The 17,323-nt window shown below is 38.6% G+C and overlaps 1 protein-coding gene across 5 annotated transcripts in view; it reads right to left on the bottom strand.

Moving 5' to 3' along the window:
• The window catches only part of Sytl5 (synaptotagmin like 5), a 257,975-nt gene that overhangs the window by 114,767 nt on the left and 125,885 nt on the right, over positions 1-17,323 (bottom strand). For all 5 annotated transcript variants that reach the window (XM_058585750.1, XM_058585751.1, XM_058585752.1 and 2 more), the window contains one exon: positions 1,559-2,059. In XM_058585750.1, the coding sequence (XP_058441733.1) occupies positions 1,559-1,677 (119 nt within the window). In that variant the 5' untranslated portion in view covers positions 1,678-2,059. The remainder of the gene's footprint in view (positions 1-1,558; positions 2,060-17,323) is intronic.

Genomic DNA, 17,323 nt, shown 5'->3' with positions numbered 1-17,323 from the left:
AAGGCATTACAAATAAATAATAACTCATGTTTATTGAATACTCAGGTACCAAGCATTGCACGTGTATCATCTTTCTTGATAATTACCTTTCTTCAACAATCCTGTGAGGTACTATTCTTTTTTTGGTACCAGGGATTGAACCCAGAGGCACTGACCCACATCCCCAGCCCTATTTTGTATTTTATTTAGAAACAGGGTCTCACTGAGTTGCTTAGGGCCTCGCCATTGCTGAGGCTGGCTTTAAACTCATGATCTTCCTATCTCAGCCTCCCGAGCTGCTGGAATTACAGGTATGCGCCACCACGCTTGACTTATTATCTTTGTTTTACTGATGAGAAAGCAAGGCATGAAGAAATTGAGTAATGTGTTTTCAGCTTTCTGTTACTATGACAAAATATCTGAAACAATCAACTTAAAAACAGAAAGGGTTTATTTTGGCTCATGATTTCCACCCATGGTGGCTTGGTCCAGTTGCTTTTGGGCTTTGACAAGGCAATACACATAGTGGGTGCATGTGGCAGAGGATGCCTATTTACCTCACGGTGACCAGAAAGCAAAAAAAAAAAAAAAAAAAAGAGATTGGTGTCCCACAATCCCCTTTGTGGGCACAACCCCAGTGACATAAGTCCTCCCACTAGGCCACATCTCTCTCTTTTTTAAAATTTTTTAAAATTTATTTATTCTAATTTGTTATACATGACATCAGAATGCATTTCAATTCATAGTACACATATACAGCACAAATTTTCATGTCTCTGGTTGTACACAAAGTAGATTCATACCATTTGTGTCTTCATACATGTACTTGGGGTAATGATGTCCATCTCATTCCACCATTTTTCCTACCCCCATGTCCCCTTCCTTTCCCCTCCCTCCCCTTTGCCCTATCTAAAGTTCCTCCATTCCTCCCATGCTCCCCCCCACCATCCTCATTATGTATCAGCATCCTCATATCAGAGAAAACATTCGGCCTTTGGTTTTTTGGGATTAGCTTACTTTACTTAGCATTATATTCTCCAACTCCATCCATTTACCTGCGAATACCATAATTTCATTCTTCTTTAGGGAAGAGTAATATTCCATCGTGTATATACACCACAGTTTCTTTATCCATTCATCTATTGAAGATAGGCCCCATTTCTTATAGTTTCTAACACCTCTCATGAGCACCAAGCTGGGGACCATGACATTAACATATAGGCCTTTGAGGAATAGTCAAGATCCAAATCATAGCAAATAACTTGCTCAAAGTCACACAACAAATACATACCAGGGTTGTTAAACAAACTTGAGTATCGTTCTTCTTAGGTATTAGTTATGATGTTGTTAGCAAATGAGCGCTCTCACTAACACCATATGATTCAATGGAGTTCATGTTCCTATTTTAGTAATTGCTGAAATACCGAAGATGTTTTCTAATATTTGGTCCACTATTGGGAACCCATAACGTCCCTGACAAACATCTGCTTCCAATGTGGTCACACTTACCCTATTTCTGATTTAAATTGCTTCAAACAGGAAACAGTCAAGGAGGGAGGAAATGATAAAAGGGTCTTACCTTATTCTCTTGTCCTCTACTTTTTTCAAATATTCATCTCTCTTTAGGACTCCCAGGATCATTTCCTTCTCATGATCTAATAAGAATGACAGATTGATCAATTCCGAATTCTTAGACATGATATTTCAGTGGCAGCTGTGAGTAGGACTCACTGGTTGAATCTTCCAGAGGGTGAAATGATGTGGACGATTGCTGAGGTTCCCCCTGGCCAACTCAGAGTCACTCAGTTCAAGTTTGGTGAAAGTAGTTTTTATAAAGTCTCTGCAGAATTGCTGATGGTGGCTAGATAGTCTTCCAGGATACACAGAAAACAGACTCTACTGGAATTGTGTTCCAAGAAAGTCATTATTGTTTTAACTAAAAAAAAAGAAAAAAATTTCCAAAGCTTTACTGTGATGTGTAGTCAGACAGCGGCTGAATTTCACTAATGATGCTCAACTTGGGTTCTTCAGAAAGCTGCAAAGCAGGATTCAGATCCCCTGGGACAGAATGATTAAAATACTGAAAAGGTGGAAGAAACAAAAGAGAAAAATTAATTAGGCAGTTTTCCCCACAGCACTTGTAAAACAACATAATTTTTGAAATACCAATGTACCTAACACAAACAACATTTTTAAAATCAGCAAACATGCATTTATTAAATACTTATTTCATGTTTTGTTTTTTAAACCACAAAATGGCATTGAGTTGATTCCAGGCCCTCCATGCAAATTCAGTTTCTTCTATTATAATTGGCTTCCTCTGACAGCCAGATCCTATCATCACTCTTGAAGCTGGATTGGGTCACCACTTTGGGACACTAAATGCACATCCTGGATGGTCCACGACAGGTCAGGACCCTTTAAGCAGCTCCCTCCTTCTCTCCCCCCACCAAACTCGGGCCATAGGCATAAAAAGCACAACTGGTGAAACAAGTATAAATACATACTATGTATCAATCTAAATAGATCTCACAAACAATGAATGAAAATGCTTCATTTACAGAAGAATTCATGCAGAATGACTGCAATATGAAGGCTATATCTTGTACCTTTTATTTTATTTAATTTAGAACTACATACATTAGTAGTATAAATATAGGTAAATTCAGGGGAAATTCAAGATCCTGATTACTTTCATATAATCACAGAGGAGAACACAGGGCCTTCCCCTATACTGGGTAATGTTTTACTCATAAGAAGGGCTTTATTTCTCATGATTTATGCAGTTGTTTGTGAATTATCACAAATATGTAGTATATATATATATGTAATATATATATAATTATCACAAATATGTAATATATATAATATGATATCTATATCTATATCTATCTATCTATCTATCTATCTATATATATATATATATATATATATATATATATATCTGTTGAGAGCCACAGCCGAAGGGGCCCCAGCAAACTTCCAGCTGCCAGCAAACTTCCAGCTGCCGGCTGATGATTGGCTCACAGCGGCCCCAGCAACATCTAGCTGATTGGCTCCTCTGCGGTGATGCTCATTGGGCTGTTTCCCTGCCCTTTCAGACCATGGAGATGCTCATTGGGGGACTTTTTTGGCTCCGCCCACGTGACCCAGCCAATCGGCCTCAAGAGCAGGAGGATTGTGGGAGGTGGAGAGAAGCCTGTGTGGGAGAGAGAGGCTTGGGGGAAGCCGGTGGTGGCAGTTGAGGCTCTGAGGGTTTTTCCTGAGAGGCTGTTTTGTTTGGCGTGTGTGGTTCTAAAAATAAAGTTAGTTTCTTTTGACAAGTGGCTCCTGATTGTGCCCAGCCAGACTGCGGCATTTGGTGGCTCGCACGGGGAGCGACTGAGGGTAAGTGAAACTGCTCGCCCCTGAGGGTAGGGCGAGAGGATGGGTAGCCATTTTAAGATTCCTCTTTTATTTTGCTTCACTTTTGTTTTAAGTTGCCTGTCCCTGGAGATGAGTGAGACAGAAGAAAAACCGCTCACATCTGAGGAAAAACTATTTACGTCTGAGGAACAGATAGGGAGAAAGGACGGATGCACATGTCAGGAGGATAGAAAGGCTATAATGACTTTTTGTTGTTCCCTTTTTATTTCATTCTGTCTCGGTTTTGTTTGGCGTCATCTTGTTGGGTTGTATTATAGTAGAAATACGGGATCAGAAATTAGTAAAAAACAAACTGAAAGAGTGTTAAGTAAATTGTTAGAGGAAGGAGGCATCTCAGTAAAATCAAGAACAGTCAGGGCATACGTTGATACAATACAAAAATGTAGCCCATGGCTTTTTAAGGAGGAGTTGTTAAATACATCACAATGGAACCATCATGGTGAAGATTTAAAAAGAATAGAAAAGAAATGCCCAGGGACTCTGCCAGTTGGCACATTGCCATTGTGGACGTTCGTATCTTGTTTGCTTAGTCCAAAGCCTTCAGTTCAGACAATGGTAGAGGAAGGAGAAGACATATTGATTCAAGTAAAAGAGAAGGTCTCTCAAGTTAGTCAGACAGAGGAAAAGATTCAAGTAAAAGAGAAGGCCTCTCAAGCTAGTCAGACAGAGAAAGAAAGTGTAAAACAGAAAAAGCCATCAGGGGGAAAGTTACAACAGGAGACTGCTACTAACACCTTTCTATCACCAGAAGGTGTAACTGTCCAACCAACAGCACCACCTCTACAGGAGACTGCTACTAACACCTTTCTATCACCAGAGGACGTAAGTGTCCAACTAACAAGGCCACCTCCATATGCTGGGAGGTCCCCAACCCCCGCAGTTGATAGTTGGGATCCTGAGACAAGATCTCAAATATTAACATGCCCTGTATTTGAGGCAGGAGGGCAGCGAGTTTACCATGTTTTAAATTTCAAAACAGTGAAGCAGCTAAAAGAGGCTGTAACAACCTATGGTCCTCAAGCACCCTTCACTGTAAGCATGGTCGAATCCATTAACAACTTGAACATGACACCAGCAGATTGGGCTAATATGTGTAAAGCTGTGCTAAATGGAGGACAATACCTGTTATGGAAGGTTGCCAATGAGGAATTTTGCAAGGAGACGGCTAGGCGAAATGCAGCAGCTGGTTATCCTCAGAGAAATCTAGATATGTTGTTAGGAAAGGGACCTTATGAGGATCAGCAGCAACAAATTGCGTATGATCCTGGTGTATATGCACAAATTGCTGTAGATGCAATTAAGGCATGGAAGACTTTACAAGGACATGGAGGTTTACAAGGTCAGTTATCTAAGGTAATACAAGGAGCTAATGAACCTTATGCTGAATTTGTAGATAGGCTTATTCAAACAGCTACCAGAGTTTTTGGAAATACAGAACAAGCAATGCCATTACTAAAACAACTGGCTTATGAGCAAGCGAATTGTTGGTGCAGAGATATCATTAGACCATGGAAACATGAAGATTTAAACACATATATTAAATTATGTAGAGACATTAATGAACAAGAGCAAGTCATGGCAGCTGCAGTCAAACAGGCTTTAAATGCCAGAGACATTAATGAACAAGGGCAAATTGTGGCAGCTGCAGTAAAACAGGCTTTAGATGCCAGGCCAAGAACATGCTACAATTGTGAACAAACAGGACATTTTAAAAGGAATTGCCCCATTGGAGGAGGGTTTAACAAAACTAGGTATCAAAGGAGTAGAATACCAGGTATTTGCCCACGATGCCGTAGAGGGAGACATTGGGCTAATGAATGCCGTTCTCAAACCACCATAGAGGGTACTCCATTATCAAAAAACGAACAAGGACCAGGTGTTTATCCACGATATCGTGGAGAAAGGCATCGGGCTCCATTGCCAAAAAATGGACAGGGGGGCCCAATGCTCCGGGGCCCAAAACCACAAATATACAGAGCACTGGAGGAACCCAGCAACCCCATCAGGGTAGTGCCCAGGACACATTGTCCATCAGATCCCTCATCAGACAAACCAGAGGGAGCGCAGGGTTGGACATCTGCACCTCCGCCAGAGCAGTACTAACTCCAGAGATGGGAGTTCAAATCATTCCCACAGGGCTGAAAGGACCTCTTCCCAAAGGAACAGTAGGCTTATTATTGGGACGCAGCTCTTCTACTCTAAAAGGACTTATGATAAGTCCTGGGGTAATTGATCCCGATTATGAAGGTGAAATAAAAATTATAGCCAGTTCTCCAAAGGGTATATCAGTAATTTCACCAGGAGATAGAATAGCACAGTTACTAATAATACCCAGCCTACATGATAAATTTTCCAGTCGTACTGTAGAAAGAGGTTCCAAGGGATTAGGCTCCACAGGTGTAGATTGGGCTATGCTTTCTTTAAATTTAGATTCTCGCCCCATGCTAAAACTAAATATTCAAGGACATGAATTTAATGGGCTACTGGATACAGGTGCAGACCTTAGCATCATCTCTCGTCAAGAATGGCCAAAACATTGGCCATTACAACAAGCCACTCAAACGCTTCGAGGCCTAGGAGTGGCAACTAATCCCCATAGAAGTGCAATGGTATTATATTGGAAGGATCCTGAAGGATGTGAAGGAACTATACAGCCATATGTATTGGATCATCTTCCCATAAATTTATGGGGACGAGATGTCCTAGATCAATTAGGTTTGACATTAACAAATAACATCAACCAAAATGCACCCACTATTATGACTAGACAAGGTTTTAGGAAAGGAAAAAGATTAGAAAAACAAGAACAAGGTATAGCAGCACCAATACAAATAGATCAAGGAACAGACAGACATGGGTTGGATTTTCAGAAAGGGCCACTGAGACAATAAAAATTACTTGGAAATCAGAAAGACCAGTATGGGTTCCTCAGTGGCCCCTGACTAAAGAAAAGATACAAGCAGCCCATGACCTGGTCAAACAACAATTAGCAGAAGGACATATACAACCTTCTGTATCTCCCCATAATACTCCCATTTTTGTCATCAAAAAGAAATCTGGTAAATGGAGATTACTGCAAGATTTAAGAGCCATTAATAATGAGATGGTTATTATGGGACCTGCTCAATCGGGGATTCCTCAGTTGTCTGCTTTGCCAAAAACCTGGTATGTTTTAGTTATAGATATTAAAGATTTTTTTTTTCAATTCCAATTCATCCTGAGGATAGTCCACGTTTTGCATTTACTATCCCTGCACTGAATCATGAAGGTCCTGATCAGAGATATGAATGGAAAGTACTCCCTCAAGGGATGGCTAACAGCCCAACTATGTGTCAAATTTATGTTAACAAAGTAATCCAGCCACTTAGAAATCAAAATCCTGAACTACAAATATTTCACTATATGGATGATGTATTATTAGCACACAAAGATAAAAACACATTGCTAGAATGTTATGCCACACTTACAAACTTATTAAAAAATTATAACCTAGAGATAGCAATAGATAAAGTACAAATAAATTTTCCAATTAATTATTTAGGAGTTCTATTATCCTCAACCATGGTCCGTCCACCAAAAATTCAAATACGAGTAGATCAACTCAAATCACTTAATGACTTTCAAAAGTTATTAGGAGACATAAATTGGATAAGGCCTTATTTAGGTATACCAACAGGAGAGTTGGGACCTTTATTTGATATCCTAAAAGGTCCATCAGATCCAAATTCACCCCGAATGTTAACACCTGAAGAAAGAAAGGCATTAAAAATCATTGAAACATATATGGAAAATATGCATTTGGATAGAATTGATATAAGTTTGCCTTTATTATTTATTGTACTACCAACAAAAAATATTCCTACAGGAGTATTTTGGCAAGAAGTTCCATTATTATGGATACATTTATCTTATTCTCCTAACACTATTCTTACTAGGTATCCTGAGGCTGTAGAACAATTAATACTCAAAGGAATAAAAGCAGCAAAGGGAGTGTTTGGAATTTCTCCCAATAAAATTATTACTCCATATACTATGAATCAAATTGATGAGTTAGCTAATGAGTTAAATACTTGGGCAATAATCATGTGCAAATCTAATGTTTCATTTGGTAACCACTTACCATCTAATCCTTTATTGTCTTTTTGGTCATTGCATCCTGTAATTTTTCCAAAAATGACAAGAAAAACACCTATCATGAATGCTCCAAATATATTCACTGATGGATCAAATAATGGTACAGCAGCAATAGTTACACCTGATCAAACTTTTACATTTTTAGTACCCAAACAATCAGCTCAAAAGGTAGAGCTTAATGCAGTATTACAAGCTTTTGTGATGTTTAAAGATTCTGTATTTAATTTATTTTCCAATAGTCAGTATATAGTTAATGCTATAGTATCCCTTGAAGATGCTGGTAGGATTTCCCCTTCCTCTACTGTTTTCTCTTTGCTTTCCACTATACAAAGTCTAATCTGGGACAGAAAAGATCCATTCTTCATAGGACATATCAGGGCACATACAGGATTGCCTGGAACCCTTAGTTTGGGCAATGATTTAGCAGATAAAACTACACATGACATACATATTTTCTCTACACTAGAAGAAGCTATAAATTTTCATAAAAAGTTCCATGTCAATACTAATACTTTACAAAAGCATTTTAAAATAACTAAGGAACAAGCTAGACAAATAATAAAACAATGTCAAAATTGTGTGACCTTTTTACCACAAGTTAATCTTGGAGTCAATCCTAGAGGATTGATACCTAACCATATTTGGCAGATGGACGTCACACACTTGCCAGAATTTGGAAAATTAAAATATTTGCCTATTACAGTTGATACTTCTTCTGGATTTTTGATGGGCTCCCTTCATGCCGGAGAAAAAACTAAAGATGTTATAGCTCATTGCTTACAAAATTTTGCCACTGTGGGTGTTCCAAAACAGTTAAAAACAGATAATGCCCCTGGTTATACTTCTACCTCTTTTAAACAATTTTGCTCAACATTTGGCATTACTCATATAACAGGAATCCCATACAATCCACAGGGACAAGGCATAGTTGAAAGAGCTCATCAAACTATTAAAATGTACTTATTAAAGCAAAAAGAAGGAATTGGGAAGGGGTATATATTCCCCAAAGATAAACTTAAAATAACCCTTTTTACTCTAAACTTTTTAAATTTGGATTCATCAGGACTTAGTGCTGCGGAAAGGCATATGTGTCCAAAAAATGTGCATAAGCCCAAGGTACTTTGGAAGGATATTCTAACAGGACAATGGAAAGGTCCTGACCCAGTAATTGTCTGGAGTCGGGGGTCTGTTTGTGTGTTTCCACAGGGAGAACAGCAGCCGATTTGGATTCCAGAGAGATTAACCAAGGTCCTGACCCAGTGATTGTCTGGAGTCTGGGGTGTGTTTATATGTTTCCACAGGGAGAACAGCAGCCGATTTGGATTCCAGAAAGATTAACTAAAGCGATTTCTACAGACCAAAAAGAAGATGACTTGGCTCAAATCCATAACAACTGATATCCAAAACTCCAGTTTGGCTATTCTTACATCTGCAACAGAACCAGGATGCTTTTTTCAATATCTATTTTATTATTGCCCTTTGCCATATCATGAAGTTCTATTTTGTTTTTTGAGCTCTTACAGACCTAGGTTAATGTTTTGCTGATCAGTTCTATTTTTTTTGACTATAGAGTTTTTAAACATTGCAATGGAGATTTCACCTGTAAAAAGTTATAAGGCCTTTACTATAATGTTATGTGTTGTATGTATTATATTATGTGTGCACACTTGTGTTTTGTGTTATATGTTTGAATGTACGTATGTCCATATATCATATATGATGAGCACTCATGATAAAATGGATCCAAATATTTTTTTTCACGTGATTTATATGGTTTAATTTAAATTGGGTAAACAACTGTTGAGGATTGTTTTAATATGTAAACAAAAAAGAAGGTTAACAGATCTGTTTGTTTACTTTCACCTTTCCTTTTCATTATATTTAATAATTCTCTTAAAGACAATGTAAATTGTTAAGAAAATTGTTTTCTTTTAGTGCCTTCTGGAATGTTACATAATTTTTTCTTTAGCCATTATTGCCAGAATTCCTATCTTCATCCCAGTGCCGGTGAAGACAATGTAAATTGTTAAGAAAATTGTTTTCTTTTAGTGCCTTCTGGAATGTTACATAATTTTTTCTTTAGCCATTATTGCCAGAATTCCTATCTTCATTCCAGTGCTGGTGAAGTCAAAGATAAAACCAATCTACAGCTTCTGCAATAGCCATCACTGAACTGCTTTCAGAACTTGCCTGGACACATTGTGAACTCACCTGTATGCATTGTGAACTATCTGTTGGTGCAGCGACTTGTGGTAGTGTTGGGGTATTTTTGCTGATGATGTCATTGATGGTACAATTTTTCCAAAAGGAGCCGTCAATTGGCTTAGTGTATCTTCCTCCCTTCTGCTTGTCATGATCGTCCAGCTAAAATTTGGGGGCCAACAGAGGTGAGGCAAAGAACCTCACCCCCCCGCTGGTACAAAGACCTCTCTACAGGTGTGGCTATATACTGGATCGGTAGTCAGTGACGGGTAAGATCCAATTGCAATGGTACCAACCTAACGGGTAAGGACCATATGTACTATTGGACAACCTAAGGCAGGCACGGTCCCTAAGCCACATGCTTGTTGTTTAAACAGAGAGGGGGAGATGTTGAGAGCCACAGCCGAAGGGGCCCCAGCAAACTTCCAGCTGCCAGCAAACTTCCAGCTGCCGGCTGATGATTGGCTCACAGCGGCCCCAGCAACATCTAGCTGATTGGCTCCTCTGCGGTGATGCTCATTGGGCTGTTTCCCTGCCCTTTCAGACCACGGAGCTGCTCATTGGGGGACATTTTTTGCTCCGCCCACGTGACCCAGCCAATCGGCCTCAAGAGCAGGAGGATTGTGGGATGTGGGGAGAAGCTTGTGTGGGAGAGAGAGGCTTGGGGGAAGCCGGTGGTGGCAGTTGAGGCTCTGAGGGTTTTTCCTGAGAGGCTGTTTTGTTTGGCGTGTGTGGTTCTAAAAATAAAGTTAGTTTCTTTTGACAAGTGGCTCCTGATTGTGCCCATATATATATATATATATATATATATATATATATATATATATATATCTCCCCGCTCATTTGCAGTTTCAATTACCTGAAGTCAACTTCAGTCTGAAAATATAAAAAAATTCCAAAAGCAAGCAATTCTGAAGTTTTAAATCGTGTGCCATTTTGAATAGAGTGATGACATTTTGTGCCATCCCATTCTGTCCTGCTTAGGATGTGGCTTCTCCCTTTGTTCAGTGTATCCATACTGTATATACTACCTGCCCATTACTCACTTAATAGCCATCTTGTTAATCCATATTGCAGTGTTTATGTTCAAGTAATGATTATTGATAATGGCCTCAGAGTGCAAAAATAGTGATACAAATGAGGCTTAAAACATATGTTTTAAGAAGGCATAAGACATAGGTCATAAAACATAGAAGGACAAATTAACTATGGTACTATGTGGTAGACAGGAAAAAAAAAAACTTAGTGTATATATGGTTCATTACTATCCTCAGTTTCAGGCATCCATTATGGAAGTCTTGGGATGCTATATGGGGGCAACTACTGAACTACAAAATAGATGTTTTAAAATTACCCCCTTGTGAACATAAGAAGCTTACCAGGCCCTGTCTCTCATCACTAACTTTTGAGCACATTTTATTGATTTGGATTCCCTCTGTGCAGTTCCTCAAAGATGATGACTCCTAGGGTGATCTGTTGGATTTTGTGATTGAACATCATCCCAACATACTATCCCTTAGTCTCTCCTCAGGTCTATGAACTACATTCTACATGCGAGTTATACATGGTTTGCTTGGCTCTTGCCAGACTTGCAGACATAACCAGATAGCCACTCAAAGACTGCTCTGGGGCCTTGCAATAGCCATAAGATCAGGATGACCTCAAAATCTCAGAACAACTGAAAGGACAGGTTCGAGTCCAGAGCCTTCCCAACTTTCCAATCCCCTGTTTTTTGTATACAGTAAGCACCAAACCAAAATGTTGTTGAAATGACTCAAAATTGAACTGTTTCCTACAGACCAAGAGGTAGCCACCTTGGAGGAAATTGCCCAAGTCATTGCAGACTGTCTGGATTTACTCTAAATCTTTCTTCCATATCTAAAGCCTTAGAGGCATCAGGGATCAGAGGGCCCCAAGATTGAAACAAACAGGAAGAAGCAAGGTTAAGAGCAACAGGGGCACTTCAGAAAATTTAATGGTTTGGATTGTGCATCACTGTCAACTGCTGTCTCCTCACATAAAGAACACGATTGATTCTTTCCATTCTTTGTGTGTCTCTTTGATTTTATGCTGACATGGAAAAAATAATTGGAAACCCAGTCAATGAATATATTATCATTACAGCCGGATTTACTTAAGAAATATTTTATGTCTGAAATATCAGATTTAGAAGGTCCTACATGAGTACTCTACAGAATCATATTTAGCAATTATTCAAGGAGTGGAGAGCTATAAAAAATGTTTGAATGATGCTAATTGTTATCCCTGCCTTTGGCTGTAAAATCTAGTCTCTGTTCTAAAAATCCAAAGGTCTGCCCTGTGAGGGGAATAGAGGAAGGGGAGCACATACAGATGACAGAGAAGATGGAAAGAATATAAGAAATAAAATTGTCCTCTGAGAGTTCAATTAGTTAAGCACTGAATGTATCTGTATGAATAGGCTAATGGGTTTGTAAATGAGTGGCCAAGATCAGAAATAGCCAAAACTTTATCAAGAAAATCAGGATGTTTCCTCCAGAAGGCAGGGTTGGACTGTGATTGTAATTCAGTAAGATGGAATCTATTTGATGATAATACAGTCCTTTAAAAGAAACACAGGATGGGGGAGAAGAGACAGTGAGCTTGGACCTAGTTAAAGAAGATCTAAGGAGCTAGATGCTAATGGTGTACATATGGACTGCAACCAGGGAAGAAATTTCCAGGTCTCTAAAGGGAAACAACTTGTTTGTACTCTATAACACATGTTCTATGTTGGGTGATGAAACAAATCACTGTCTGACAAATCTTCATACTATTAATCACTCAAATCATACAATGAAATCCTCTTGCTCAAACTTCATTTCCTTCCAGAAGTTGGTTTTCCATAGAGTTCTCACTCCAGGAATGAATATTCTGGTCCTGCCTACAGGGAACTCTATGCTTGGTTTAGTTTGAGTCCATGTCTCACCTGTTCATTGTGTGCCAACCAAATCAAATTTCTGAGCCTTTGCACTGAGAACCAGAATCTCAGAATCTGGGCTGAATGAATTTATGTAAGTATGTAGCATCTTTGTGTGTGGTGTTGGGGGTGAGGGTGGGGTCTCAGGGATTGAACCAAGGGCACTCAACCACTAAGCCACATCTCCAGCCCTATTTTGTATTTTATTTGGAGACAGGGTCTCACTGAGTTGTTTAGTACCTCACTGTTGCTGAGGCTGGCTTTGAACTCATGATCCTCCTGCCTCAGCCTTCTGTGCTGCTGGGATTACAGGCGTGCACCACCATGCCAGCTAGTATGTAGCATCTTTTGATTCCTCTTTTCAGGTAGTTCATAGGCTCAGTTGAACAATCCTTTACCCACTACATACTTCAAATAAGTGAAAAACAAAATGAGTAGTTGATCCTCATTTTTAAAGTTAAATGTGCACAGTAAATACTAGTCAGATTAGGAGAGAGAAATTAATTTTATTTTATTCTTCAATTCCTTACCTAAATGGCTCTGTTTAAACATTTCACATGTGGATTCTGTCCTGTGATCAGTAACTGCTGAAATGGGCTAAACTGTTTGGAAAGATGACATGACTTGTATGTCATTCAGCTGCCTTTGGGCATTGATAGCTTTTGTAGGTCATTAACTCTCCTGATCATCAAAAACAATGCCATAATACAAAATTCTAACAGTATCACACAAGGATATAAATTTTAAAAAGCATCTATTTTGAGTAACACACTTAAAAATGATAGAGGGTGATATTTGAGTCAAAAGAAAGGGTATATCTTAAAATTTCTCTTTACTGTGTACTTGAAATTGAGCTTTAAAAACAGAATATTTATGGGTGTGCTCTTAGAATGAAATTAATAAGAATAATTTCAAAGCTGGGGATATAGCTCAATGATAGAGTGCTTGCCTACCATGCATGAGGCCCTGGGTTTTATCCCAAGTAAGGAAAAAAAAAGTTAATTTCCTTTTTGCCTATTACTGTGTGACAACACAATTAGATGGATTTCCAACATTCTTAGAGGGATGTTTGGAAGAAAAGCTAAATAACATATGCACAATTCACTTGAGGGTGTCTTTCAAAAAGACAAAGCAGTCATCCTGCAGGGAAACTATAACTAGAGTATCAGTACGTATGACTGTCAAAAGTAGGAACTATCATAGAGATAAAGATGCTGTGGGGAGAGAAAAAAATTGTACTTTTACTATAAAAGACTCAAGGGCAGATGCTATGGAATTGCAGGCATTCTTTTTCAATAGAACAATTTCTTCTCGCTGAGCAACTCTACGGTATATTATGTGGGAGTGTAGTAGCTGAGGTTTTTTTTTTGTTGTTGTTGTTGTTGTTTTCAAATTTCACATGGAATTGATTCTCCAAACAATAATAAGGCCAATTAACAGTACCATAAATTTTATATTGATGCTTCAAGATCTGCATTCTCAGAAGATTCTACGATAACAGCTAATATTAACATGGCTCAATGATCCCACTTCATGAAATACTATCTCCATTATACAGATGAGAAAACTGAAGCATAGAGAAGTTAAATAACTCGTCCATAGTCAACCAGTTAGTAAGTAACTTAGAGTAGTCTGGTTTCAGGGATCTTGTTTATAACCATCATATTTTCTGCATCTTAGTGCCGCCATGGAATAAAATTAGTCCACAAGATGCTATTAAATATTTTATGGAATTTCAAAAAATTCTATAGTCTGACATTAATTCATATGAATGCCTAATGTTCACTGTGAACTTTTACTGAATCCTTAGTTTGGAAAAAGATATTTAATATTATTAGTTTGTATCTTGGCATCAGGTATTTTGATAGTTTTAAAGTGAAGACTATTTTTAGTTTTAAAATATTGGTTAGGAGAAAACCTAAATAACAAATCCAAGAGAGGAAGTTATGAAAGAAAAATTAGAAGATGCACTTACACTTTGAGATATTTACCAAAGAGTGGAAATTTTGATGTAGCTTCAAGTTACAGCAATATGATGGTGTAATTTAAACGAGATACATAAAACACACCTGAAGTGTAAAACATTTCAGTTATATTATTCGTTGAAAATAGGAAGATAATTAGGTTTTTAAATGCATGTGTGTTTAATGCAACAGATATGTGCATATGTAATACATGTAGATACATAGGAAAAGGCAAAGCATGACGCATACTGGCCTGTGAATCACGTTGCATCCAGAGATTGGAGGGGTTCGAGAAGGGATGAAAGAAAAAGACATTTCCACATTGTTCATTATTTTGAACATGTTCCTATAATTTTATATCATTTATGAGTTTAAAAAATGTTAAGAAGCAATAAGGTGTAGTGGTAGTCTGGAGTTAGAAACAAGAGAGGCAGAGGCTTAAAAAATAATTTTAAGAATTTGATCCTAGAAGGATACAGGTGACATTGACAGCAATAGGGAAATGGGAGGTAAGGGCAATATGCTGGTTTGGGTGGGCAATCACGAGCTTGGGTTTTAGACATGCTGTGAATTATGTAACACCCTAGTTCTCATAGTTTTCTGTCTCAATTTTGTTCTTCCATATAGGATTTCTAGTTTTGTTTGTTTGTTTGTTTGTCACTGTGACCAAAATACCTGACAAGTGCAACTTAGAAGAGGAAAAGTTTATTTGGGCTCATGGTTTTGGAGGTTTGTTCCATGATCAGCCAGCTCCATTGCTTTGGGCCTGAGGTGATGCAGAGCATCATGGCAGAAGGGTATAACAAAGGAAAGCTGATCTGTTCATGGTCACCAGGAAGTAGTGAAAAGGGGACAAGGAAGATGCACCCTTCTAGGCCATATACCCGGTGACCCACCTTCTCCAGCCATGCCCCACCTGACATTTGTATTTTTTATTGTGAGACAGGGTCTCACTAAGATGCTAAGGTAGACCTCCAACTTTAGATTCTCTTGCCTCAGCCTTCCAAATGCTAGGATTATAGGTGTGCACCTCTGTGCCTGACTTTCTTTACTGTTATTAGCTCAAATTGTTTAATATGGTTCACAAACCTTTCACTATCAGGCCCTTATGCACCCCTCTCTCACATATCTATCCCCTAGTCACACTCAGTGTTTCATTTCTCTAAAGAAGCCATAATCTCTCTCACCTCCAGATCTTCCTACTTGCAAGACTGCCTGGGACATTCTCCCCTCCTGTCTTCACATCCTAATTCCTAAGTATCCATAGAGTTCAATCCCCAGTACCCCTCCCCCCAAAAAAATCCAGCAAATGGTGCATGTACAAATCCCTCTATTATGTACAACTATAATGCACCAGTAAAAATGTGGAGGAAAAAAACCCATGAGAATCACACAAAAAATCCAGCAAATGTCATTTCTGTCAAAAATATATTGTAGCCATACTAGCTCAGCTTCATATGTCATGATATACAATACATATATCCGCTAATTATCATGCTTGGCCACCGAACAAGAAAAGAACAGTAAGTAGTAGAGTCATAGAGTAGGGTAGGAGAGCTGAAGGTTAACACACTTATTTTTAAAAAAAATATTTTTTTTAGTTGTAGTTGGACACAATACCTCTATTTCATTTATTTATTTATTATGTGGTGCTGAGGATCAAACCCAGGGCCTCACGTGTGCGAGGCAAGCGCTCTACCACTGAGTCACAGCCCCAGCCCAATACACTTATTTTTAAAAGTATTCCATTCACGGGGGCATGTTCAATCTGAAAAGAATAAAAACCAAATAACCCAACTCTGTTATTTCCCACTAAAACCATGGAAGAAGCATGTATAAACCATGTGTCAGAAACTGTTCTGGATCTAAGGGATGCACACATGAAGAAAGCATGGGTCCCATTCTCAAGGGCTTTGTTTACTTTGTCATGGAGACATAAAAATGTCACAAATGATAACTCTAGCTCTGAGAGCAAAAAGAAAACAATAAGGGAGAAGAGAGTGGTGATTCTGGGTTGTAAAGACAAGCAAATGTGAAAAGTCACAAGAACACATAACTAGTCCAGGAATTAGTGACTAACCCCAGGGCCAGGGTCTGGGCTAATGGCGAAGAGTTAAAAGGATGGGGATCCTGGGATGGGAGGAATTTGGTATCCACTAAAGCATCTGGATTTTATCTAGTGTTTATAAAACTCTATCTGCAGGATGTTTTCTCAGGAAACACAGTAAGAGAGGCTGAGCAGCCAAGCCTGTTTTTATCTGTTCTCTAAGTTGGATTTTCTGATCAAATTTTATTTGAAGCAAGAGTTCCATGACCTTAAAAAGTCTACAAAAACTGCTCCTATGGCATCAAGCTGTTGAAAGCTTTTAAACCAAGGAATAACACAGTCAGATTTCTAGTTTAGATTTGTATTTTGAAAAAACAGCACTCCTTGGTGACTGGTTGAAGGACAAGATGGAGGTCAGACAAACAACGAGGAGATACCTGCAGGAGAGCCAGGGGAAATCTGGGAATTAAAGCAGTGATAGTGGGACAGAAAATAAGGTTCATTTTTGAGATCTTGGGGGATGATCTCAATAAGAACCAGTGACCAACTAGATATGAGTGGTAAGGAAGAGAGTGAGTCCAGCATGGCTCTCAAATTTTAATGCATATAAGAATATGTAAGGGGTTTGTTTAA

The sequence above is a fragment of the Marmota monax genome, unplaced genomic scaffold (assembly GCF_021218885.2).
Source record: "Marmota monax isolate L192 unplaced genomic scaffold, Marmota_monax_Labrador192_F-V1.1 WCK01_AAM20220418_F8-fsc00158, whole genome shotgun sequence".
Classification (NCBI taxonomy): Eukaryota; Metazoa; Chordata; class Mammalia; order Rodentia; family Sciuridae; genus Marmota; species Marmota monax.
Note: the sequence above shows the minus strand (reverse complement) of the source record. Positions and strands in the feature narration are given on the sequence as shown.